The sequence below is a fragment of the Anoplolepis gracilipes genome, chromosome 5, assembly GCF_047496725.1.
Source record: "Anoplolepis gracilipes chromosome 5, ASM4749672v1, whole genome shotgun sequence".
NCBI classification, from domain to species: domain Eukaryota; kingdom Metazoa; phylum Arthropoda; class Insecta; order Hymenoptera; family Formicidae; genus Anoplolepis; species Anoplolepis gracilipes.
The window spans coordinates 10,155,474-10,179,536 of NC_132974.1; the positions used below are offsets into that span (position 1 = coordinate 10,155,474).

At 29.9% G+C, this 24,063-nt stretch overlaps 6 protein-coding genes across 10 annotated transcripts; 3 read left to right on the plus strand and 3 right to left on the minus strand.

Annotated features, from left to right (window-relative positions):
* Positions 1–179: 179 nt before the first annotated feature.
* Positions 180–1,836, minus strand: Elp6 (Elongator complex protein 6). Its single transcript, XM_072892376.1, has 2 exons — positions 1,423–1,836; positions 180–1,322 (listed from the first exon to the last, which is right to left on the minus strand). Exon 2 carries the CDS (start codon positions 1,314–1,316, stop codon positions 489–491), a length of 828 nt encoding a protein of 275 aa, XP_072748477.1. The 5' UTR covers positions 1,317–1,322; positions 1,423–1,836; the 3' UTR covers positions 180–488.
* A 1,591-nt stretch (positions 1,837–3,427) lies between these two features.
* Dic1 (Dicarboxylate carrier 1) lies at positions 3,428–6,162 on the plus strand. The gene is made up of 8 exons (XM_072892375.1): positions 3,428–3,542; positions 3,629–3,783; positions 4,060–4,215; positions 4,316–4,482; positions 4,595–4,802; positions 4,892–4,972; positions 5,049–5,105; positions 5,204–6,162. The coding sequence occupies exons 2-8, from the start codon at positions 3,688–3,690 to the stop codon at positions 5,318–5,320; spliced, it is 882 nt and encodes a 293-aa protein (XP_072748476.1). The 5' UTR covers positions 3,428–3,542; positions 3,629–3,687; the 3' UTR covers positions 5,321–6,162.
* LOC140665811 (uncharacterized) lies at positions 6,068–9,231 on the minus strand. Its single transcript, XM_072892373.1, has 9 exons — positions 8,761–9,231; positions 8,489–8,559; positions 8,261–8,397; positions 8,036–8,141; positions 7,831–7,886; positions 7,475–7,761; positions 7,134–7,387; positions 6,901–7,020; positions 6,068–6,676 (listed from the first exon to the last, which is right to left on the minus strand). The coding sequence occupies exons 1-9, from the start codon at positions 8,827–8,829 to the stop codon at positions 6,235–6,237; spliced, it is 1,542 nt and encodes a 513-aa protein (XP_072748474.1). The 5' UTR covers positions 8,830–9,231; the 3' UTR covers positions 6,068–6,234.
* Positions 9,232–9,496: 265 nt separating this feature from the next.
* Cul1 (cullin 1) lies at positions 9,497–16,119 on the plus strand. 4 transcript variants are annotated; one of them, XM_072893324.1, is made up of 13 exons: positions 9,497–9,777; positions 10,372–10,591; positions 10,707–10,887; positions 10,980–11,198; positions 11,272–11,526; positions 11,618–11,911; positions 12,004–12,267; positions 12,353–12,532; positions 12,626–12,808; positions 12,884–13,123; positions 13,209–13,312; positions 13,428–13,647; positions 13,827–16,119. In XM_072893324.1, the coding sequence occupies exons 2-13, from the start codon at positions 10,428–10,430 to the stop codon at positions 13,905–13,907; spliced, it is 2,385 nt and encodes a 794-aa protein (XP_072749425.1). In that variant the 5' UTR covers positions 9,497–9,777; positions 10,372–10,427; the 3' UTR covers positions 13,908–16,119. The 4 variants fall into 4 exon arrangements, with proteins under 4 accessions (XP_072749425.1, XP_072749426.1, XP_072749427.1 ...); XM_072893325.1 differs by having other exon boundaries at positions 10,707–10,869; XM_072893326.1 differs by having other exon boundaries at positions 9,498–9,777; positions 12,659–12,808.
* Positions 16,120–16,390: 271 nt separating this feature from the next.
* On the minus strand, positions 16,391–18,345 carry LOC140666305 (testis-expressed protein 9). 2 transcript variants are annotated; one of them, XM_072893337.1, is made up of 7 exons: positions 18,208–18,345; positions 17,925–18,123; positions 17,486–17,852; positions 17,183–17,356; positions 16,977–17,111; positions 16,770–16,904; positions 16,391–16,690 (listed from the first exon to the last, which is right to left on the minus strand). In XM_072893337.1, exons 3-7 carry the CDS (start codon positions 17,816–17,818, stop codon positions 16,607–16,609), a joined length of 861 nt encoding a protein of 286 aa, XP_072749438.1. In that variant the 5' UTR covers positions 17,819–17,852; positions 17,925–18,123; positions 18,208–18,345; the 3' UTR covers positions 16,391–16,606. The 2 variants fall into 2 exon arrangements, with proteins under 2 accessions (XP_072749438.1, XP_072749437.1); XM_072893336.1 differs by having other exon boundaries at positions 17,486–18,123.
* Positions 18,289–23,684, plus strand: Sirt7 (sirtuin 7). The gene is made up of 5 exons (XM_072893334.1): positions 18,289–18,391; positions 18,856–19,243; positions 19,402–19,499; positions 19,846–20,061; positions 20,388–23,684. The coding sequence occupies exons 2-5, from the start codon at positions 19,145–19,147 to the stop codon at positions 21,556–21,558; spliced, it is 1,584 nt and encodes a 527-aa protein (XP_072749435.1). The 5' UTR covers positions 18,289–18,391; positions 18,856–19,144; the 3' UTR covers positions 21,559–23,684.
* The last annotated feature ends 379 nt before the right edge of the window (positions 23,685–24,063 follow it).

The window sequence follows — 24,063 nt, forward strand, 5'->3', positions numbered from 1 at the left end:
AAAAACTAAGATCCACATTCAGAACGCGCTTTTATCGATAAAAGGGCGTATTTAGCATATAGTTCATGTTATTTACACTATAAAATTTCATAGAAAGAGAATAAAATTAATAATAATAAATAATAATAATTATTATTTATTTTATACACAAATTTCATTACTTGAAGGTCTCTAGAATTTCAGAAATAAATGCGCGAAAATTCTAAATATGAGCTTACATATATAGCTACGGGTGTTGTGTGAAATATTATAGAAACTTGAGATTTCGCCTAATTCGTGTGTCTCATGACTGAACTGAATCCTTTCTCGCATAAAGGATAGAAAATAAAATACGTATCACAAATAAATGGAAGATTTTCTCTAATAAAAGAATTTTCTTCATAAAAAAAATATATATTTTTTAATTTATTTCATTCTATTGTAAAAATGTATACAAATTCAATATAAAATTATCAAGAATTCAGTATACAATAATAAAGTGAAATTATTTATGACAGGACAGACGCTGTACCAGGCGCACCAATCTTTACTTGCCAATCCAATGATTTAAATAGATGCGTTGTTTTCTCGGGCCAGTGATATTTTGATCTAATGGAATCTATTCTCCACTGAATGGTTAGTTCACCGGATGCATCGCTGGATTGTCCTGTCCTAAACGGTTGAGTTGTAGCACATAGATGCGCCATATGTTTCAAGGCATTAGCAACTACATTTGCATTTGAAATCTGTGAACCATCTTGATATGTATGGGTAAAAAAACAAAGCTGTGAGGTAGGATGGTACAATGATACAAATGACCTTAAGTATCTTACAAAGTACATAACATTGTGTACACTAAGACCAAGATCAAGTAGATGATTTATATCATCAAAAATTAAAACAACAGATTCATTGAATTTTGCCGCTTCATTGTACTTCTCTTGGACACATGTAAAAAGTCTATGCGCAATATCAATATTCTCTGTGCAAATGGCATCTGGGATTATCATTTTCTCTCTAATCACACAATCCTCGTACATATTAGCAATATTGGCAACTATAGTTGTCATTGGCTCGACAACAGTTACCTGGCCTTTTTCTTTCAGAGCCAGAAGATTATAACCAAGTCTCATGCCAATGTTGTGATAATGGCCAAAAGTATTATGACAAAGAATGAGACAAACTGCTTTCATCTGCTTTAATGCTTGCGACAAGATAGCGTTGACCAAAAAGTTTGCGTTGGTACCATGTTGCTCTTCAATCAAGATTATTTTACTGTTCATATTTACCCTATCAATTCCAAGAGTATTGCATACCATTTCCATTGCACTAGCCATAATGAACTGAAAGATAAAAATATATTATTATCATTATTATTATGCATATAAATATCATGAGAAATAATTATATTTATATAACATATAATGTATATTCATATAATACCTCTAATCCGATAAATCACCCGGTTATACTCGGTCTTGTGATGTTTTTATAACCTATAAGAGTCTATATTCTCTGTAGAACTTGGACTAATTCTACTCAAGGTTAATATTACGAGATGAAGGTCAATGTTTTTTGCAAAGACGAATTACTATAAATGTGTATTCCGATATAAACGTCTTACATATTGAATGATACTGAAAAATCATTCATATATACATTCTTTCATCTATGACTGTTTCGCTCACGTGTCAGTGTCAAGAACTAAAAGCAGCCTATCTTTGTTGTTTTGAGTGCGTTCGAGATCGGGGAAATGCTAATTAAGCATTTTAAATTTTATTTGATACATGATTATAATCATTGATTCATATACAAATAATTATTTTATAAAAGTAGAAAAAAATTAGGCTTTTTAATTCAAATAAAGATGGGCTATCTAATATATATGTGAATACTATTTATAATTGCCAAGATTTATAGGTCTTCTTTTATGTTATGCGTAATAAAATTTTTAGATTTCGACAACTTTTGGTGTTCATGTTTTTTTATAATATATAGTGTTTATGTTTGTTTATAATATGCTCGCGAAATAATTAAAATTATATATAATTATATATATATATAATTTTATATAATTATAATATTATATAATTATATATAAATTATATATTATAATTATATATAACTAATATATTTTATTACATGATTTATAAGAAAACAAATGGAGTATATTAGCACGCACAGAAAATTAAAAATTTTATAGACCTATAGACCATGTGACATTTACATATTTGGCACGATTTACATATTTCGAACAGTCTTGCTGCCAAATATGTAAATGTCACGCAGTCTAAAATTTCTAGTTTTGACTAGCTTGATTTTTCATCATCTTGTTAGTTGAAAGAAATAACGTGACTCGCTAATTACAATTAAATTGTGTGCAAACCGGCACAATCGTTTATCATCGTTTCAGTGATAAGCGGGTACACCAGCGATAAAAGATTACACGACGAGCACATGTTCCACTCTACTTCCTTTATGAATGTTTGCCCTATTGGGGATCGCTATTGCATCAACGGGAGGTGGTATTTACACGTGGCAATCAGCTGATCGTGCGCGGCGCGTCGCTCTACTTCTCCAGCTCCAGAACATCCTACATCAGTCGAATTTTAACTGTTGTCGGAGTTGGAGCACGTCACGGACGTCGCTGCCATCAGCAGTACCAACGATTATCTTATAAAGACCAGTGTAAGCACGTCTTACGTTAATTTTTTTGATAAATTCTTAACAAACTCATTTCCGCTTGCCAATCGCGTCATATACGAAAACCGTGGAACTTTGCGATCGTTAACTATAAATATATATTACGAGTAATTTTAAAAATACTTAGGCAAATATATGTCTACGATTAATGAGAAACGAGCAGTTTTAATATATGCAAATTATATGTGTAATATCGCTTGAATCTGTATCGATTATAAGTAACAATTAAACGATTAATTGCGTAAATATATAGAACGGTTTCGAACTCTTACGTCTCTCTTTTTTTTTTTTTTTTTACTTTGCGCGTTATGAAATAAAGATTTCGCAAATAGCGAGCGCAATAGCTAAAATAATTCACTTATCATCTTAAAGTTGCCCTCCCGCTAAATATGCGTGCGAATCACGCGTATGTTGCGTTTGCTTGGATGAATATTGGTATTTCCATTATCGCAAGGTCACTATATCGTATTGGTTTTAATTTTAGCACTGCTCGTATAATCGTTTTAGCCTTAGGAAGTACATCTAATATGAAGGAGCCAAAAAATTCATGGATTTTATATAATTTTTGCAAAGAAAAAATAGAAATATTTCGGAATATTTAATATTTAATAATATTTGTTTCGTATAATATACATTATAGAGAACATTTATATATCCTTTTATATTTGTTTGTTTTTTTTTTTAATTTATGGAACTTATTATTTTATTTCTCATACCATTAACATGTTAATATTATAATTTTTTCAGACTTATTTTTCTACAACTTATTTTGATGTTGCACACATTAAAGACTGCCATTCCTACATAAATGAATATATTATATATTAATGCTTTATTTTATTGAAATAATTAGAAAAAAGGTAAGTTGAATTGATCATACACTAAATAAAAAACTTTAAATAAAAGTTTATATGTATCTTAATCAATTTTTTTTCTGTTTATGTAGTGCCATAGATATGTTCCTAATTGCTGCTTAATTTATAAAATTGAAAAGATAGATAAACAATGACTGATAAAAGTAAGAAATTATCACGTTGGTACTTTGGTGGTTTGTCTTCTGCAGCTGCTGCATGTGTGACTCATCCTTTGGATTTATTGAAGGTTTTATTTACATTTTTCTTAACTCAATGTACTTTTTAGCTTATTTTTTAACTGTCAGTAAGAATGATTCATTATTAGATATTATGACATGCAAAGTAATATTTTACATAATAAATAATTATTTTTGTTCATTTCATTCTCTCTCTCTCTCTCTCTCTCTCTCTCTCTCTCTCTCTCTCGAGTTATTAACTTAAATGTCAATTCTTGTTAAATATAGAGACATATACATATTAGAGAAATGAAGACTGAATAATTACATAAATTTTAATTTTTTAGGTCCATTTGCAAACTCAGCAGGAAGGCAAAATATCAGTAGTACATTCGACTGTTGGGATAATTAAAAAACAAGGAATATTAGCTTTATACAATGGACTCAGTGCTTCCCTACTTCGCCAACTTACTTATTCTACAATAAGATTTGGTGCTTATGAGGTCAGTATATGAAACTTACATGCATTATGTGTATATATATACATAAATGCCATTTCTTTCTTAATTTATTATACACAGGTCGTATTGTTAAATATAATAGGTCGGCAAACAAACGTTTGAAACACCCGATCGTCCATTACCTTTTTACCAAAAACTCTTGTTGGCTGGAGTTTCTGGTGCTATAGGCGGTGTTTTCGGGACTCCTGGCGATGTGATTAATGTACGCATGCAGAATGATATCAAATTAGCACTAGAACTAAGAAGAAAGTATGAATTTTTCTTATTATATGTATTTACTTATTATATTTTAATTGTTTAATTATTATATTTTAATTGCCATTCTTTTATTAATTTATTCATGTATCTCTTTACTGCACAGCTACAAACATGCTTTGGATGGATTGGTACGTGTTATTCAACAAGAGGGTGTTCGACAATTGTTTAGCGGATGTTCGACTGCGACCATGAGAGCAATACTGATGACTATCGGTCAATTGAGTTTTTACGACCAGATTAAAACAATGTTGTTACAAAGTGGTTATTTTCGAGATAATCCTTCAACACATGTTTTATCCAGTGTAGCTGCTGTAAGTGTTCATTGAAAACAAAAACATTGAAAGATAAATCAAATTTATTCTATTTAAAAGTTAATTTGATTTTTTCTACTAATATAAAGGGCGCTATTGCAACAACGCTAACACAACCTTTAGATGTTTTAAAGACACGAGCAATGAACGCTAAGCCTGGAGAATTTAAAGTAAGAATATATTCAAATGATCAATATTTTTACAAAATATACAACTCTTACACTCTTATATTTATTTTCTATATAGAATCTAATGGAACTTTTCCTCTATACTGCCAAACTTGGGCCACTGGCTTTCTTCAAAGTAAGTGTCATTACAGAATTGTCTTTCCTTTTTTTCAACATATATTTTAAAAATAATTATGAAAAGTTCAATGAATAATTTTTTTTTTTTTATTCTAGGGCTATGTACCTGCATTTATTCGATTAGCACCACAAACCATTCTCACGTTTGTATTCCTTGAACAACTCAGATATAATTTTGGATTCTATCCACAATCTATAAAACCGTCATCATAAATCTGATTGGTGTTGACAAGTAAAACACAACGAGATATTGAAATGGATTCTTTATACAATGTTTAACACAACTGATAGAAAAGTGTCAAATCTTCCAACAAATTTGAACAGATGGTTATTTGTTTGCATATGTTTTGTATAAAAAACATATACAGCAAATTGATTCATATAATTTAATCATTAAGATTTAATTAGGTTTATAGGTTTTTTTCTCAGAGACAGAAATTTTTATCACACATTATCTTCCAGTCAATACATTCCTTACATTATTTGTGATGCATATACATACATATATTTATATAATAGTACAAATTTATGCATATATATTTAGTTATATCAGCTTTTATGCGCAAAGTGATTTTGCTAGTAAGTACAAAGGACAAAAGATATAATTTACTAATGGAAGATTTTTGTAAATTTTTTTTTTTTTTTATTAAGGCTTTGATACTTGAAACAGTTACTCCATCGACATCCACAATAAGCGGAATTGCCAATGAAATGTATAGTACAATTTACAAAAGAGCTTTAGATAATATATAAAAGAACATATATAAGAAATTATCTTTTTTAATTGGTAAAACAATATATACACAAATATATTATTTATGCAGCATGTATAATTTGGTAGTAAAAATGTAAAATATTTTTATGATGAAGATATATCGCAATTAATTTTTTTTATCTATTTGCACGCTTGTGGAAATGAAAATATAAAACATATTCTCTGAATATTTTAATAATCCCGAGTGAGTCATATGATTATCATTTTTATTCAAAGAATTAATCCATAAATGTGATAGAAAATGTAAAATTATATGGAAATAAATGTATAAATGTGTTAATATATTTTTGAGTGTATACCCATGCTTGTATCACAAACACTGTTACATCTAGAGAAACATATGTGTCATAAATTATTCAATAGGCAGTATAATTTGATAGGGTATAGTAAGGTTTAGATATGTTTTGTCTAGTTTTTCTTTTGAGAAAAATCGTTCTGCATAAAAATCATATTCAGTTGTGCATAAGGAAAGTTCTAAAGTTTTTAATTTGTCATTTGACAATAAATTTATAACACCTGATGGTATTTCAGATGTTGAAAATATGTCACAATATTGTGCTAGACTGCAGGAGTTTTTTCCATCGCATATCACAATGACAGAATTACCAGCAATTAAAATTTGTATCAATCGGTCAAACAAAACAGTTTCATCTTTTTCTTTTAAGATAATAATGCCTCTAGGCTTACGAATTTGTGTTATTTCTAATCTTCCACATTGAGAGTAAAATAATGATGTTTCATAAATATATGAAAGTTTTATCCATTTTAATATTCTATCTGCCAGTAGAATTTTACTAAAAAAAAAAAAACAAGAAAAAAATAATTATTAAAAATTATTAAAATAAAATTAAGAATAAAATTGAAAATACAAATTTACGACATAAAAACTTGAGAAACAAAAATTTAACACAAATATGTGTATATATATATATATATATATATATATATATATATATATATATATATATATAAACATATATAATTTAACATACATATATGTAACATATATTTAACATACCCACTGTATTCTAATGTGGATGCAAGGTTTGATAATATTTGGTTTCTAGAAGTAATATATTTGCTACTCCAAATTTTGAAGCCTTTCTCAGCTGAATCAATGCATCTCTTAATATCGTGACTATAACAATAAATTAATTAATTACAATTTTCATGTATAAATGTTATTAAGTTTTTAAAAAATTCAAGATATATTTCAATCAAGAATAAGATCAAAGAGTTATGTGTTCATACTTTGTTGCATGTGCCCATAGAGTTTCATTATATTTCCAATATGTGTTTTCTACAGGAAGTTGCCATTTACCATAGTAAAACAGATTATAAGTTGGAATTTTAAGTTCCTTCGATTTTATCACATACTTGTCAACATCAAAATTCTGCTGTTTATATGATAATTTGTCCAATGTTTTATCAAATATTTTTCCATAAGGTAAAAGTGCATTACCACCACAGAAATCCATATGTGTATTTATGAACACAACTTCTTTCTGAATTATTAAAAACACAAAAACATTAATAATTCTTAGAAAAATCTCCATAATAATATTGTGTATCTCATAATTTAAATAATATACATGTAAAGATGTTGCTAAATTCTTTGCTGCAATAATATCTTCTGACCATATGGATATTATCTTCGACTTATACGGAGCTGTCAGTAACTCTTTTCTTGATCGAAATACATTGATTGGAAAAGTTAAATCCTTAAAATATTCTTTTATAAGCCATAAAAACTTTTCTTTTATACACTCTTGGATCCAAATTTTATGTAAATAAAAGAGACTAGAGTCTATAACTCTAAAATAACTAATAACTGCATACAAATCTGAATCTTCTAGAAGTATCATTTCATTGAACGGATCTACAAATTTTTAAAATCTTGATTATAAGAAGATACATTTTTATTATATTATTAACATGTTTCTCTTACCTGTTGCAAATTTCAATCGCTCATATTGTATTATTCCATTCAATATAAAATTTTTGCTAAAATAATATTAATATAGAAATATAATATTTATACATACAAAATTAATGATTACATTAACTTTAAAAATGAGAAATATATAAGTATTAATTAATATGTTTAACAAATATAACATATGCATATAATATTTAATATAATAAATAATTACAGGATAGCCTCTTTCAAAAAGAATTGCATAATTTGAGATTCTTCACATACATTCAAGAGAGTAAACATTACTGACAAGATTACATCATCTCTCGTATATTCTTCCTCTAAAAAACAATAAAAATTTAAATAAAAAACCTTATATATATATAATATATATCTCCTCTATAGTGTTATTTATAAATATATATATTTTTATGATTGCAATTGATATTATCATACGTACCAAAATCATTGAGAAACATAAATTTCACCCCAAAATTAGTTAAATATTCAATAATAGTAGTAACTATATCTACATGTTTACAAGCAGATTGGAAAAGACGCAGATTCTTTTCTATTACAGATGCTATTTCAAGAAATCTACAAAAAAAATATATATATTAAAATATAAAGAAGCAACTTTTTTTACATTTTTATCATATTATTGTATCTTAAGTTTAAACTTATTTACCTCTCTGAGATGTCATTAAAATCTTTAAACTTTATTGTTTTAGATAAGGTAGATATTTCTGCTGTTATTTCCTAAAAATACATGTAAAAAATAGTATTATATATTTTTATGGAAAATATAAATTTAAAATATATTTATTTCTGCGATAAATATTATTAATAATTAATTAATATTAATTAATATTATATTAAATTTCATAATTCATTAATAATAATATCTTTGAGTATATATGTGTGTATATATATCTGTATATATATATTTTTTATACTCACTTCTTTATTAATTTCATTATATTGTAGATTGGTGTAATAATCATTTATAGCTTGCAATTGTTGGTCCATAATTATTAATCTGTATATAATCTCTATATATTCTTAAAAATTATATATCTGTAATCTGTTTGTATTAACACTGATGCAATAATAAAAACAATTAAAAGAAAAATTTCTTATTTGTAAAAAAAAAATATACTTTCATTTAAATAACCAACACAAAATTGATGGTTATGCAAGACACTTCGCAACTCATCTTTATTTTTACAGTATTACTGATACTGATAACGGATAACTAAAAAGCGATAAATAACATAATAAAAATATAAGATAAAAAGGACGTAAGAAGTGTTTATGCATTGAATTCGATAGGTCGAGTTTCGTAAAGTGCATATGCGCGCATTTAATCATAATACACGTGACATATTCTATAAAAAATGCACGCATATGTCTTACACATGAAGTATATTCTTACTTCATGGTTTTACAGAACTCACAATCAGTCATAAATTAGAATGTAAGAAAGATATCTCTTATCTCTTTTAACTGTACTTATCGATTCCTGATTGGTGTATACTTTTAGATCGAACCAATGAGGACTGCTCGAGCTGTATAGTGTAATTTTTAGTAACTTACGAGCCACGTGCGATCTAGCGCGAAAGAACGTGTCGCAGGTCGCAGAGGGTGAAATTGCGATCATGGTTGGCAATGCTGCGGCCTAACCTGTCAGGAGCGAAGTGGCGGATGGTGGCGGATGCGCGGGGTAGGTTTTAGGTACATACATACGTTGGGTTCGGTTACTCGCGCGATTTCGCTGTGCTCGTTGTTGCACGGGAGACGCGGAGGTAATATTCAGGAATTTTCCGATTTAACGAAGACGTTAGGTTCCTTCGAGAAAGAACGTAACAATAGTGTACGTCCCAGGTACGTGAAACGGAGCTGACTCAGCACCGCATTTTCACACGAGACTCGTCCTTCAACCGTTGTTGCCTGTTATGTGGTAGTGAACATCAATAGGTGAGTCGAACATTTTTCTTTACTCGTGATCTATGATGCTTTTTTAGCTTCGGTGCTTTCGCTCGTCATGCGAGTAAAAAAAATTATAACGAAGTGAGCGAGAGAGAAAGAGAGAAAGCGCCAAAAAGAACGCGAGTTCGTTTCTGCTCCGACATTTCTCTTACTCTCTCGCTCTGTCCCTCACCATCTCTGTCTCTCTGTTTCACTCAACGAAGTCAAGTCGCGTATGTAACGGAATCCTTCAATCGTCGATTAACCTTTCTCTTTCATATATTTCCCTCGCTTCTTGTGAATACAAATTTTAGAGTCGATTCGATAAAAAATCTGACTCGAAATACATTGTTCAGTAATCCAGGTTTTATTATTGAAATATCAAATTACAAAATATTACAATATGAACAGTTAATGAATAATATAAGCTGTATTCAATTAATTGTTCTATATTTTAAATATTTAACATAGAAACATTATACAGAATTTCCTTCATTTTATATTTTATATTATGCAAATTATATTTTGGATTGTGATAGATGTATGTATAAGTGATTGGATCTTTTATGATATTAGGTGTTAATTTGATATTTATGTCTGCAGAAATTATAGTCGCAGCAGTAAAAGTGACGCTCACTAGACAAGCATATAAGAACAGAATGTCAGGGCATAGAGGTGGTGGAGGAGCTGGAAGCCATCAAGGAGGTCCTCCAGGCCTTAAGCAAATTGATTTGGATCAAATCTGGGGAGACCTACGTGAAGGGATAGAACAAGTTTATAACAGACAATGCATGTCAAAACCAAGATACATAGAGTTGTACACGTATCCTTTATATTAGTGAAGATATTTCTTTCCATTCTTATTTTTCTGCTTTGTCTATAAATTTTAATCTTCAAATATTTACATGGTATTTTCCTGCTACACAAAATTTTTACAGACATGTATATAATTACTGCACAAGCGTTCATCAACAATTGACAAGAACATCGAGTAAGAGTAAAAAGGGACAAATTCAACAAGGAGGTGCACAATTAGTAGGACTGGAATTATACAAGCGTTTACGTGAATTTTTGAGGAATTATCTCATTAGTTTACTTAAGGTAAAATACACACCGGAGGTAAGTGCATATAAAATAAATATTTTGCTTTTGATGTTAAAACAATTTTAAGGAAAAATATTTTCTTACAATATATAATTTTTTGTGTACAGCATGGCATTGATTTGATGGACGAGGATGTGCTACAGTTCTATACAAGACAATGGGAGGAATATCAGTTTAGCAGTAAAGTATTAAATGGCGTATGTGCATATCTGAATCGTCATTGGGTACGCAGGGAGTGCGAGGAGGGTCGCAAAGGAATTTATGAAATTTATCAGTTGGCTTTAGTAACTTGGCGAGATAATTTGTTCAAAGTTTTAAATAAACCTGTAAATAATTTTTCTGCCAATACCAATACATATTACATCTGATCTGTCGAGTATAATCTGTGTGATTTCTTAGGTTACTAATGCAGTCCTTAAATTGATTGAACGAGAGCGTAACGGTGAAACGATAAACACCCGTTTAGTTAGTGGAGTCATTAATTGTTATGTAGAATTGGGTTTAAATGAAGAAGACCCAGGTACTAAAGGACAAAATTTAACCGTATATAAAGAGTCCTTTGAAAATATCTTCCTCGAAGATACTGAACGATTTTACAATCGGGAAAGTTCTGAGTTTCTTAGGCAAAATCCCGTTACAGAATATATGAAAAAAGTAAATTAAAAAATATATATTGTAATAAATATGCAAGAATGTGTTTTATACATTTACATGTAAATATTTTACTTCTTGTGTGTATGTGTAGGCGGAACAAAGATTATTAGAAGAACAAAAACGAGTGCGCATATATCTACATCAGACGACATCAGATCGACTGGCGAAAACGTGTGAAAGGGTACTTATCGAGAAACACTTGGACATATTTCATTCCGAATTCCAGAATCTATTGGATGCTGATAAGAATACGGATTTGGGCAGAATGTATCAGCTAGTAGCGAGAATACCGAATGGTCTCGGAGAATTAAGAAATCTCTTAGAAAGCCACATAGCTAATCAGGGACTTGCAGCTATAGATAAGTGCGGTGACTCCGCGGCTAATGTATGTGATTTTAATATAATTGTGTTGTGCATGTAAAGGTGTAAGATACATGAACGTCGAGGGACCGAATATCGACTCGTTTTTGTTTGCAGGATCCGAAAATTTATGTTAATACAATCTTGGAGGTGCATAAAAAATATAATGCCTTAGTACTGGTTGCATTTAACAATGATAGCGGCTTTGTTGCAGCCTTGGATAAGGCTTGCGGTCGATTTATCAATAGCAATTCTGTTACAAAGGCAGCCAACAGCAGCAGTAAATCACCCGAATTATTAGCTAAATACTGTGATTTGCTGCTGAAAAAGAGCAGTAAAAATCCGGAAGAAGCAGAACTCGAAGATACTCTTAATCAAGTTGTAAGTATCCTTGTGATAATTTTCTTTTTCTAAATATGTTTTTGTGAAGAAATCCTAATTGCAATCTCTTTTTCTTTTTTTGTAGATGGTAGTATTTAAATACATTGAAGACAAAGATGTATTCCAGAAGTTTTATAGTAAGATGTTAGCAAAACGACTCGTGCAACATATGTCTGCTAGTGACGATGCAGAGGCCTCTATGATCTCTAAACTAAAACAAGCTTGTGGATTTGAATATACTTCAAAGTTACAACGCATGTTTCAGGTAGGTTAACGTATTATTGAATTATGTGTAGAGCTTACACTTATTCAATTTATTTATTATGTATCAATCAATTTTATTATTAAAATTTATCAGAATCATATAACAGTACGATCGTACGATCCACAGGATATTGGTGTATCAAAAGACCTTAACGAACAGTTCAGGAGACATTTGACAAATTCTGCTGAACCTTTGGATATAGATTTTAGTATACAAGTTTTATCTTCCGGATCATGGCCATTCCAACAGTCCTTTACATTTTCTTTGCCAACAGAGGTAGAGTTATAAATGTTGTGTAAATTTTCTTTTTAAAATATTAACTGATTATTTATGCGAGAATTTACTTTGTAGTTAGAAAGATCTGTGCATAGGTTCACTACTTTCTATAGTTCGCAACACAGTGGAAGAAAGTTAAATTGGTTGTATAATATGTCTAAAGGAGAGCTACACACAAATTGTTTTAAAAATAGATATACGTTACAAGCCTCGACTTTTCAAATGGCAGTTTTGTTAGCATACAATGGATCTACATCATGGACAATACAACAATTGCAGTATGCAACTCAAATAAAAATGGATTTTTTATTACAGGTAAATATTTTTTTACAAGTATAACAATAATAGAGGTAATATAATAACATAGCAACACAAAAATACTAAAACTTGTTTTATACAGGTCGTTCAAATACTTTTGAAAGCTAAACTTTTAACTGCAGCTAGCGATGATATTAATGAATTGACCCCATTATCGACGGTAGAACTTTTCACAGGATACAAAAAGTATATGTTGTTTATATTTATTATCTACATATATATGTATATATATATATATATATATATATATATATATATATATATAATTGATTTAAAACTATATATTTATTTTATTTAACAGTAAAAAGTTAAGAGTAAATATTAACATACCTATGAAGACAGAATTAAAGGTTGAACAAGAGACTACACACAAACACATAGAAGAAGATAGGAAACTTTTAATCCAGGCAGCAATTGTTAGAATAATGAAAATGCGAAAAGTATTGAAGCATCAACAGTTGGTGGCAGAAGTATTGAACCAATTAAGCTCTAGATTCAAACCAAGAGTACATGTCATTAAGGTGAGTGAGATATTTGTTTATTTATTTAAACAATTCTTTATGTCCAATATTCTGCAATATGTATATTATCTATTAATGAAAAATAATGAAAAGTTTTATATGTGCGATATTTATTTTCTTGATTCGAACGAACGTATAACAATCGTACAACAATGTTTTGATTCTCTCTTTTTTTTCAGAAATGTATAGATATTTTAATTGAAAAAGAATATTTGGAACGCACAGAGGGTCAAAAAGACACTTATAGTTATCTAGCATGATCAGTCGATTCAGGACGATACAGCAGCAGCCATATACATAAAACAAAAATAAACTCACATTATCATTGCTATATACGTATCAGGATATTTATTTAAGTCTCAAATGTAATTGTCCAGATTTTTATTCTGTACATGGATGCCTTTGTACCGTATTGTCCTTCTCTGGTCGCATTTAGAAAAAACTCTGGCTTTTTATATATCTTTCAAGAAACATGCAACATCATTTAAGAGACGTTGATAAAATTATCTCATGATTATCATAGTTAATGTGCTAGGTGTGTTACTGTCTGTGCTATTTTTCATATAAAACAGAGCATACTGCTTGCCCATAGTAATATCACAGGACATAAATGAGATTTTAAATAATTTACAAAGTATTATAGTGACAAAAAAAATGTGCATTTTTATTTCATTGCTAATAAATCATTAACATTTTTCGATTTTGCAATTGCGAGAACATTAAAGAGTAATCTATTTTCCATAATATAGAAGTATTACGAGAATGAAAAAAGAGAGATGCTATGACATTTACAAAAGAATTATTGTAAATTATAATATTGGTTATATAAAAAAAAAAAAAAAAAAAAAAAAAAAAAAACCGCAATAAAGTATATAAAACAAATTGTAAAACATTTTCGCGAGCACATAGATAGTAATGCATTTTAGCAAACAAAAGTCCAACTTTTATGATAAATAAATTTAAGACCAGAAAATTTTATATCAACATGAATGCAAAATTCTATCATTGCAATATAATTGCTTTCGCGTATAACATAATTTCATCAATTCTGTAGAAAAAAAATATTTTAAAATTACAAAGATAAAAATCTGTAACATGATTTCCTATTGAAAACTAAATGCTAATATTAATTTGTATTATAATTAGTGACTGAGATCAAAATTGACGTCTTACAAAATTATATTTAAGCATATGATGCAAAATGTGTCTAGAGGCGGTGACCTCAATTATCCTTAGGCTGAAACAGGGTTTAAAGATCAATATGTTAATTCTTTTTAATGATCAATTTTGAGTAAATTTGTTTAAATTTTTGTAAAATTTTTATTACTGTAGTAGAGAAAAATATTTGGTATTTACAGTGCAATATGGAAACGATACGAATATCTGCGATGAATGAAGTGATTGAAAAAGAAAAAGGAGGAAAAAACAAAATAATGTTTACATGAATTTCAACTTCAGTACTCTCAACAGGAAGAGTTGTAGATCCTACTCTAAACGTTTGAAAGTTATAATCGTTTCAAAATTGAGTTTTGAAACTCAATATATATAAAAACGAACGAGAGAGAAAGAGAAAACGTTTAGAACATTTTAAATATCTGCATATATGTATCACGATCCTTAGGTATTCAGATATTAGTGACATTTTTCTCGTGACATATTGTCAATGATAAAAAAAAGGCTGAAGAGCAAGGGAGAAATAAATTGAGAAGTATTGTAATTAAACCATATAACATACTTGTCCGCAGGGCGACAACTATATACATATTTAGATACAGGAAACATTAACTTAATGTATTTTATTAAATAAAATGTACTGCGAATTTTTTCAAATTATGAAAGCATATAAATGTAATATTATATTCAAGTTAGTTGTGTGCAGAAATGGATACTGACTTATACTATATACAGTCTCTATCCATATACTTGTGATATTTGCTATTATTTAATATCTCTATATAAACGAGCAATTGTTTACGACGAATTATTTGCAAAAATAATTTTGATCGCGCTTTTGTAAGTTTTAGACATGTACTACAACGGTATACATCATCTTAGATTAAGAATTAGGATTCTTCATTGCAGAACGAATGCTCGTGTATTATTCAGCGAAGTAACATTAATAATTTTGTGAAGAGGAGAGATATTTTTAAATTCAGTGTATAGCTCGCGTGACACTTTTTGATATGTCACGATTGTAAAAGCAAATAATGAATATTTATACTCGCGTCAAAGTGCGCAGCAAAAATCTGATGCTTTCAATTTTTGTACACTAAGAGTTTGTTATTGTCAGTTATTATTCCTTGCACGTGCGCGTGCACATACATACACACACACACACACACACAATTACACACGAGTTATGTAAATAAACTGACATAAATAAACTGTGAACGAGGCGTTTGAAATTGTCAAGAGGAAAATTGCTTAAACTCGGTATGTAATTATAATAAAAATTAAATTTTTCTTACCGTTTTTCTTTATACTTTGCTCTTGCAATCTATTGTAATTCTTGTATATAATGTGAAAGATAATTATATTAAAGTATTTGCGAAAAAATTATGATTTCCATAGCGAGCGCGATTGTCACAATATAAATCTCATTTTTCTTGCAACAAAGTCTGAAAATCTGCAAAGTTCTTTACATACTTTTTCCGGACATATACTTTTGTTATTTTGTATAATAAATTGCTGATTGCAAAGTAAAACAAATATTCTAAAATTATGAGTACTAAATAATAATATTTTACAAATCACAAATATCATAAATATTTATTAAAAAAGTACAAAAGATCTCAATTTTAATAATATTTAATCTTATAAGACGAAAACACAAGCACTTTATGAAAAAATGTACACTATAAGACTAGAAGACATTAATGACTATATAGTGAAATAATTAATTTCATCTCTCTCTTACAAATAACACAAATAGTAGGAGTCTTTCAATAAATGTTTTATATTACAGTTGCTCAGGTTTCCACAATAATAATTTTGCAAAGTCTTCTTCTGTTAAGCGAATTTCCTCATTTGATATTAAATATATCTGTAGAATTATAAAAATTATAAAATTTCATTACAGTGCTATGCAAATAGAAGAAATTAATGACTTTCAATATACATACATTTTGTTTCTTCAGATTATCTACGAGTAGCATTTGCCTCTCAAGTGCATGCACTAAATAATTTCGTTGTCTTTCCAAGTGTTTTACAACTTCTTTCTGGCTTTCTTCTAATTTTCTGATTGTATTCCTTAATTCCTATAAAGTAGATGATATATATAGCAAAATTTTATACACATTTATGTTAGATATATTCTATTGGATGAATACCTTTTCTTCTATCTGCCTACATTTTAATTCATTCCTAAGTTTCTCGTTACTTTCTAGAGATCTATTTAATCTCACATTATAATTGGTCGATTCCTGACTTAACATATTTAGTTCCTTCTTAAGGTTCTCCAAGTTCTAGAAAAAGATATTTTTGCAAAAAATTAATATTATATAGAATAAATATTGTATCAAAGATATAGAAATACCTTTTTTAAAGCAGCATTTTCATTACTCAAAGCTTGATGGTTTGATATTGTATCAGAGTTTCTATTTTCCAACTTAGTGATTGTATCATTCAATGTTCTTCTCTGATTATACAATTTAATTTTGATATTATCAAGTTTCTTATTTTCTATTTCTAATTCTTTAGAACGATCGCACTACAAACACAATTAGAAATTTACTTTTACAAGTTTCAAAATTTTTTTATCGGTTGCACGTTTCTTTCTCTACATTGTTACAAATATTATACAACAAAATTGCATAATTCTGACAAAGTAAAGGATTACCATTTCATTATATTTCAGTTGTATCGCTTGTAGCTCTTTATACAACATATCTATCTTGCCTTTAAGCAATGTAACAACAGCATTATTTTCCACACTATTATCCTTCTTTAATGAAGTTTGAAGAATGCATTGACATTTATTACAATTATTGATATTTTCTGATGGAATTTCAACAATTCCATCTAATGGTCTTGATTGTTTATCTGTCTTTAATGTATTGTCTTTTGGATGTACCGTTTTTACATCTTTCGTTAGAAAATTTAAGTACGATTGACTAGCATTGTTAAACAAACCATCGGGAGCATGTATGACAGAATCAACCTCCTCTATCATATCATGAGTCTTCTGCTGAAGCTCGTGATTCAATCTACGAAACTCTTTTTCCTTAGCTAATAAATCATCGGACATATTTTTAAACAATATTTATACAAAGAAGTACCTATAGACTTAAAAGATAGACTGCGCGTTCCGTGAGAGGGACGAGGGACTAATGTCAGAAAGAGAGAGAGAGAGAGAGAGAGCAATAACGGAAGTCTCTTTGTGTCTCTTTTTAATACACGAGTTGGTGGGGATGTGAAGAGAGAAACTGGATGTCCTAACCTGACTACTCATGATATACATTTCCATCTTTTTTTTATCTATAAGATAGCATTAATTGTTATTTTAATACATGTTTTGAATTACGTAAAATATTTCATGTAAATGTAAAAGTGATTATTTACGTTTTTACTTTCTTCCCCTTATCGCCTATTATGCGTTTCCATGGCGACTCCTCTCCACTCTCTGTGGTGTGCGAGAGAGAAAGAGAGCAAGAGACTATCTCTATCATTTGGTCAGCTGGTCCAGAAGAACGCGCAGTCCATTCTTTTAAATCCATGGAGATACAATAATCCCAGATAATCCCAGGTAAGGCCAATCAGAAAGAGATTCCTCTGTCTTGATTGGTCAATCAAACACTTCCAAGCATTTGCAACTCTAAGAATAGAGTCATCGAAGAATTTGGCAAAGGACTTTCACAATGCAAATTTTTCCTGCAAATTATAAGCAGAAATCAATATGGATCGTTATTATTGGATATCAAACTAGATCAAATTAGAACTCGACGTAAAAAAAATCACGGATTAAAGTATTTTTATTTTTCATAGATTTCTCTCCTTCGTCTTGCAAAAATGTTTCAATTTCTGCGCAGACAGATTTTTTTCTGAGAAAATATACGAAAAATCCATTTCAGAATGCATTGGTGAAAAAAATTAAAAATAGCCACTTGATCACGTGATCGCATAGAGTGAGAAAGCGAATGACGGACATATATATACATCGCGATACAATATGACACTTACAATTAAAGACTGTGCGTGTGACTCTTACAGGACAAGAGTGGGAATAGAGGGAGGAATCTTAGAATTCGCGATTGCAATTGAAAAAGCCTTGGGAGAGTTTTATTGATCGATTGCCTGGCAGCTGTCACATGTCTCGCTACGCTCGCGTTACATCAAGAAAAATAAACGGAATGCTTTATCGACACTGGAAGATATCGTTGGCGAGAGATGCCGACTGATGTCGACGCTGATCCGAAAGCTAATTTGGCGAATTGATCGAGACGCGGTATATCAAGTATATGATAATGGTACGGCACTGTGCATGTCGGTTTGATTAAAGATGGAGGAAACGGGTAACGAGAAATTCCTGTCGCGAAGACGGTCCGCCGCTTTGAAGGCTTTTAAAGTCAAGGACGAGAGGGTAGCTACTTTAAAGAAGGTACGTGCGAATCAATATCGTTATTTAATTCTTTTCGCAGGATTTGTTCTTTGTCTATAGTCGGAATTTCTGACTCATCCTCATCCGGCACACACAATGTCTCTTTCAAGCAGAGATGTATCGTAAACAAATCTCATTCAAGCGTGACACTTTTTCAGGTAGCAGCGATTTTACAAAAATCCGAAATAGACAGAACGGCGGAAGAAACTGGGATATTAGCCTCCTGTAGCGATGTAGTGAAAGAGGTTAATTTACGGTAATAATTTTTTTCTTTTCCTAAAAATATATGTAATGTTTTTTAGAATTATTTTTGCGACTGCTCGACTGTTATCATTCATCATCAATTTTGCCTTGAAAAAAAGTGTAACATATTTCTAGAGAGTTTATCTTTTTAGAAAATTCTATTCTTACAATATTTATTCTTTTGTACTGTGAAGATAAATATAGCTTTCACTTTTAAAAATAAAACATTTAACAATATAATAAAAACACATTTATATTGTAACGTGATATTTGGCAGTTTTTGAAAGCATTAAGTTATTTGTAGCACATATGATTGTAGACAAATAATATGTGTTATTTACAACACATATTATTTGTAGACAAGAAAAACGAGATAGAATAAAAGCAAGATTAGAAGAAGTCGAAGATGCAGCTGAGATCTTAGATGAAAAATGTATGCGCTTGGCAGCAGCGATCAGCAGAGCAACATCCCTCACAGTATACACTGGTGCTGGCATTAGTACAGCAGCGTCTATTCCAGATTATAGAGGAACTAATGGAGTTTGGACTCGTCTACAACAAGGGAAGGATATTGGGTAAGGATCATCTTAATTAATATAGCATATCAGTGTCTTTTTATGTTTTCTTTCGCGTTAGTATTTAGTTGCTGCGTAATAATGCACTTACAAAAGGTTTCACATATGCTTATTCTATAATTATGATTATTTTATTTCTGTTTATTATTAGTTTATATTTGTATCAACTGTGTATTTTTATTATTTGTTATTTTGCATTATAGATATCTTATTGCTATAAATTATCAGTAACAAAATAATTATTATTATGATATAATAATTTAAACGAGATTTTATATTTATTATCTATATGTTTATTATTGTTATTTATAATACACTTTTAACAGGAATCATGATCTGACTCAAGCTGAACCAACGTTAACACACATGGCACTTTATGCGTTATACAAAGCACGAGTCCTCAAACATGTAGTTTCTCAAAACTGCGATGGGTTACATTTGCGCAGTGGCATTCCACGTAACCTTCTATCCGAAGTTCATGGCAACATGTATGTGGAAGTTTGTAGGGTATGCAAACCATCCAAGGAGTACTGGAGACTCTTTGACGTTACTGAAAAGACTGCTCGATATCAGCATGGTACAGGAAGATTATGTCACAGATGTAATTCACTGTTGCAAGATTCTATTGTTCATTTCGGCGAGAGAGGTAATCTACCTTGGCCAATCAATTGGAGCGGAGCGTCCAGAGCTGCCAAGCAAGCAGACGTTATACTATGTTTAGGTTCTAGTCTAAAAGTTCTCAAAAAATACCCGTGGTTGTGGCAGATGGATAGACCCGTTCCGAAAAGGGCTTCCCTGTACATTGTCAATTTGCAATGGACTCCGAAAGACGAAAATGCAGTTTTAAAAATAAACGGAAAATGTGACGAAGTGATGAAGAGAGTCATGAGTTATCTTGGATTAGAAATACCGCAATATAATCGTACAAAAGATCCGATCTTTTTTCATGCTATTAAACTTCAGAACAGCGAACAGCTTACTACGACTCAACCGTGTCTCGAGGAACCGACAATCAAAAAGGAACCTTTGAGTCAAAGTAGCGATGAGAATGTGAAATGTACAGTGCAGCAAACTGAGGACAAAGAAGATGACTGCATGTCGACCGTAACAGTAAAAACCGACACAACGACTGCCTATCCAGCACCTTTTTTCGCCGCGTTACCATTTTTATCCATGGGCTTGCCATTTCCTCCTATGTACATGTATCCCCAATTGACGCCGTTATTTTATTATCCTTTCATACAAGTACCGAATGCACCGATAGAGGCGCCGAAACCCAAGCCAGCTTGTTCGTTTTGTATGGAATATGAGGGCTCCCTTAGCTGTTTGTATTATCAGCGTGACGGAGAGTGTCCTGTACCGACGAAGACGGAGAATGAACAAAAACAGGAAGAAGGTACGCTGGTGATTCGCGCGGACACTCCAAGCATAGTATCTCCAAAGAATCCAGGCTGGTTTGGTAAAGGATACCGTAAAGGTATGAAAAGGAAGCGGTAGCATCTGCTCTTTATAATATGCGCAACAACATGCTTTTTTGGTCCTCGCTCTTTATCGAGATTACAATATAATCTTGTATTGTACGATATAGTAACGTACATAAGTATTTAAAGTCGCCATATCGTAATGAAACTGCATATTTTGTAGGTTTATAGTAATTTGATTCCAGTATTCGAAGCTTTAACAAATAGACTGAAATTTTGAAAATGAATTCTAACAACACAAAAGCGATCTATTATTTGTATCCACTTCAGAAAAATTACTTTTTCAAGATTTGTACATCTCTTATATAATAGCAAGATGACGAGAAATATTTTATTAATTATCAACAACATACACAAAACATATTTTATCTTTGTCTTACTACATGAATATTTTTATCGTCAATTGTCCTTTGGGACTATTTTGCATACCAATAGCTTCAAGAAAATGTTTCTCTTCCTATATTTGCAACAGTATGTCGTAAAATATGCTGAGATAAATATAAATATAGAGTAAATAATTTTATTTAGTAGATTTATTTATAATTGTAACATAAATTTAACAGTTTCAAATTACAGGTACTATTAGAAATCATAATGTCAAGTTACCTATTTTTTCAGTAACTTGTAAAACAATTCCATTGATATTTATTGCTTTATCTAAAGCGTCCTTATTTGTACTAATCAAAAAACTGGATTGATACTTGCCTCTATCATACACTTAATCTATATATCGAGCTCGTATACTGTAACACACGATAATTAAGAGTATGCAAATACTTTAATATTTATACATATATATATATATATATATATATATCTTAGAGTATATTTTATTAGACTATAGGAATATATTGCGAGCATTATCATTGTTCAACATATTTTTATATAAAATAATTAAAAACAATCATTTCTCTCATCACACATTTTAATAACTTTATATAATTTAAATTATTGCTATATATCGCGTATTATTGTTATTTATCTAATATGTTTCATAGATATACATAAAAAGACAGACTCGATATATCATTATACCTGTTGGCTATATATACTTGTCTTTATCACATATTATAAAAAAGACAGAGTCCATATTTTCTCTTTTTTTTTTTTTTCATTTGCATAAATCAAACGTAACTGTCAACCATAGTTTATGTATGCCGAGTCTGTTTTTTTATATCTACGATTCATTTTTTAATGATTTAATGTGCTATATTCATCACGACTATATATACATATATATGTATATATTTGAATTGATTCTTTGTTGACATCTTAGGACCAATCGCATACACGCGTACACACATATACGCACGGCGTTGTAGGCGTGTGTGTGCGTATGTGTATGTATGTGTGAATGCATATTTATATTAATATATCATTTTATTATCTCAATTATTATTCCTGTTTGTATGATTAATTTAATCCTATGTATTGCCCAAATTATTTAAAAAAAAAAAGTTTAATAGATATAAAAAAATAAATAATAAATATATACTTCTCTCTCTCTAAAAACATGAAATCTAGAAACACGAGTAGATTTTCCATATTGTAACTTCAAAGTTCTAATAGATGACAAAGAGAAATGTAGAAAAATGAACAAAACTGAATGAAAACTGATGCATTATTTGAAAGCTATATTGGGCAATCGAGGATTGAACGTATCTACGTTTAATATGTCGTAAGAATAACATCGGCAGTTCCCAAAGCAATATACTAATTATAAAATATAGTGTATATTAACTGAAAAAACTTAGTGCAATACATTATAATCCTTCCAAGTTATTGTATGTATGCTGGTATTGTATACTTGGAAAAAAATGAATGCTTTTGCTAGACATAACACCATTAATGTATATGTGTAATGTTTGTGAAGATTTTTTATAAATTTTTATTCGAAATTTGTCAAGCTTATGCAATATAGATAAGATAAGACACGGCTAATTTATAATAAATTTCAGAATTCAGTGTGTTTTAGTGTGTCAAGAGAAAAAACGAATGATATAAATTTATTTTCGATAATATATATAAAATTGTTGTATGAAAGAGATTTACGTTGAATGTAGCTATTATTTTTTGTTTTGTTCTTTTCCTTTTTTTTTCCTTGCGTGCGAGGAAGTGTATCTCTTGATATTACTAGTTTTTATGGTGAATAAAGTATCATTCATATAATCATATATTTTCACATTTTTTGTTAAAGATATTCTAAAATAAATATTAAATAATGTAGTATGAGAAAAAGATTGTCAATATCCATTACTGTCAAAATTCATATTTAAAGTGAATATTTATTGTATAACAAAATTGTCATTCTTTTAATTAATTAATTTTAATTAAAACGCAGAATATACGAGACATTAAGCGTGTGATTTTGAATATTATTATATATTAATTTATATATAATAAAAGAAAGAAATACGCAAGATTGCGCGAACTTATTGTTAGTTAACGAAGGGTTCGCGAGAACCTCGTGCCGGTACTGTCAGCTGTCAGCACGCACACAAAGAAACAAGAGAGGGAGTCG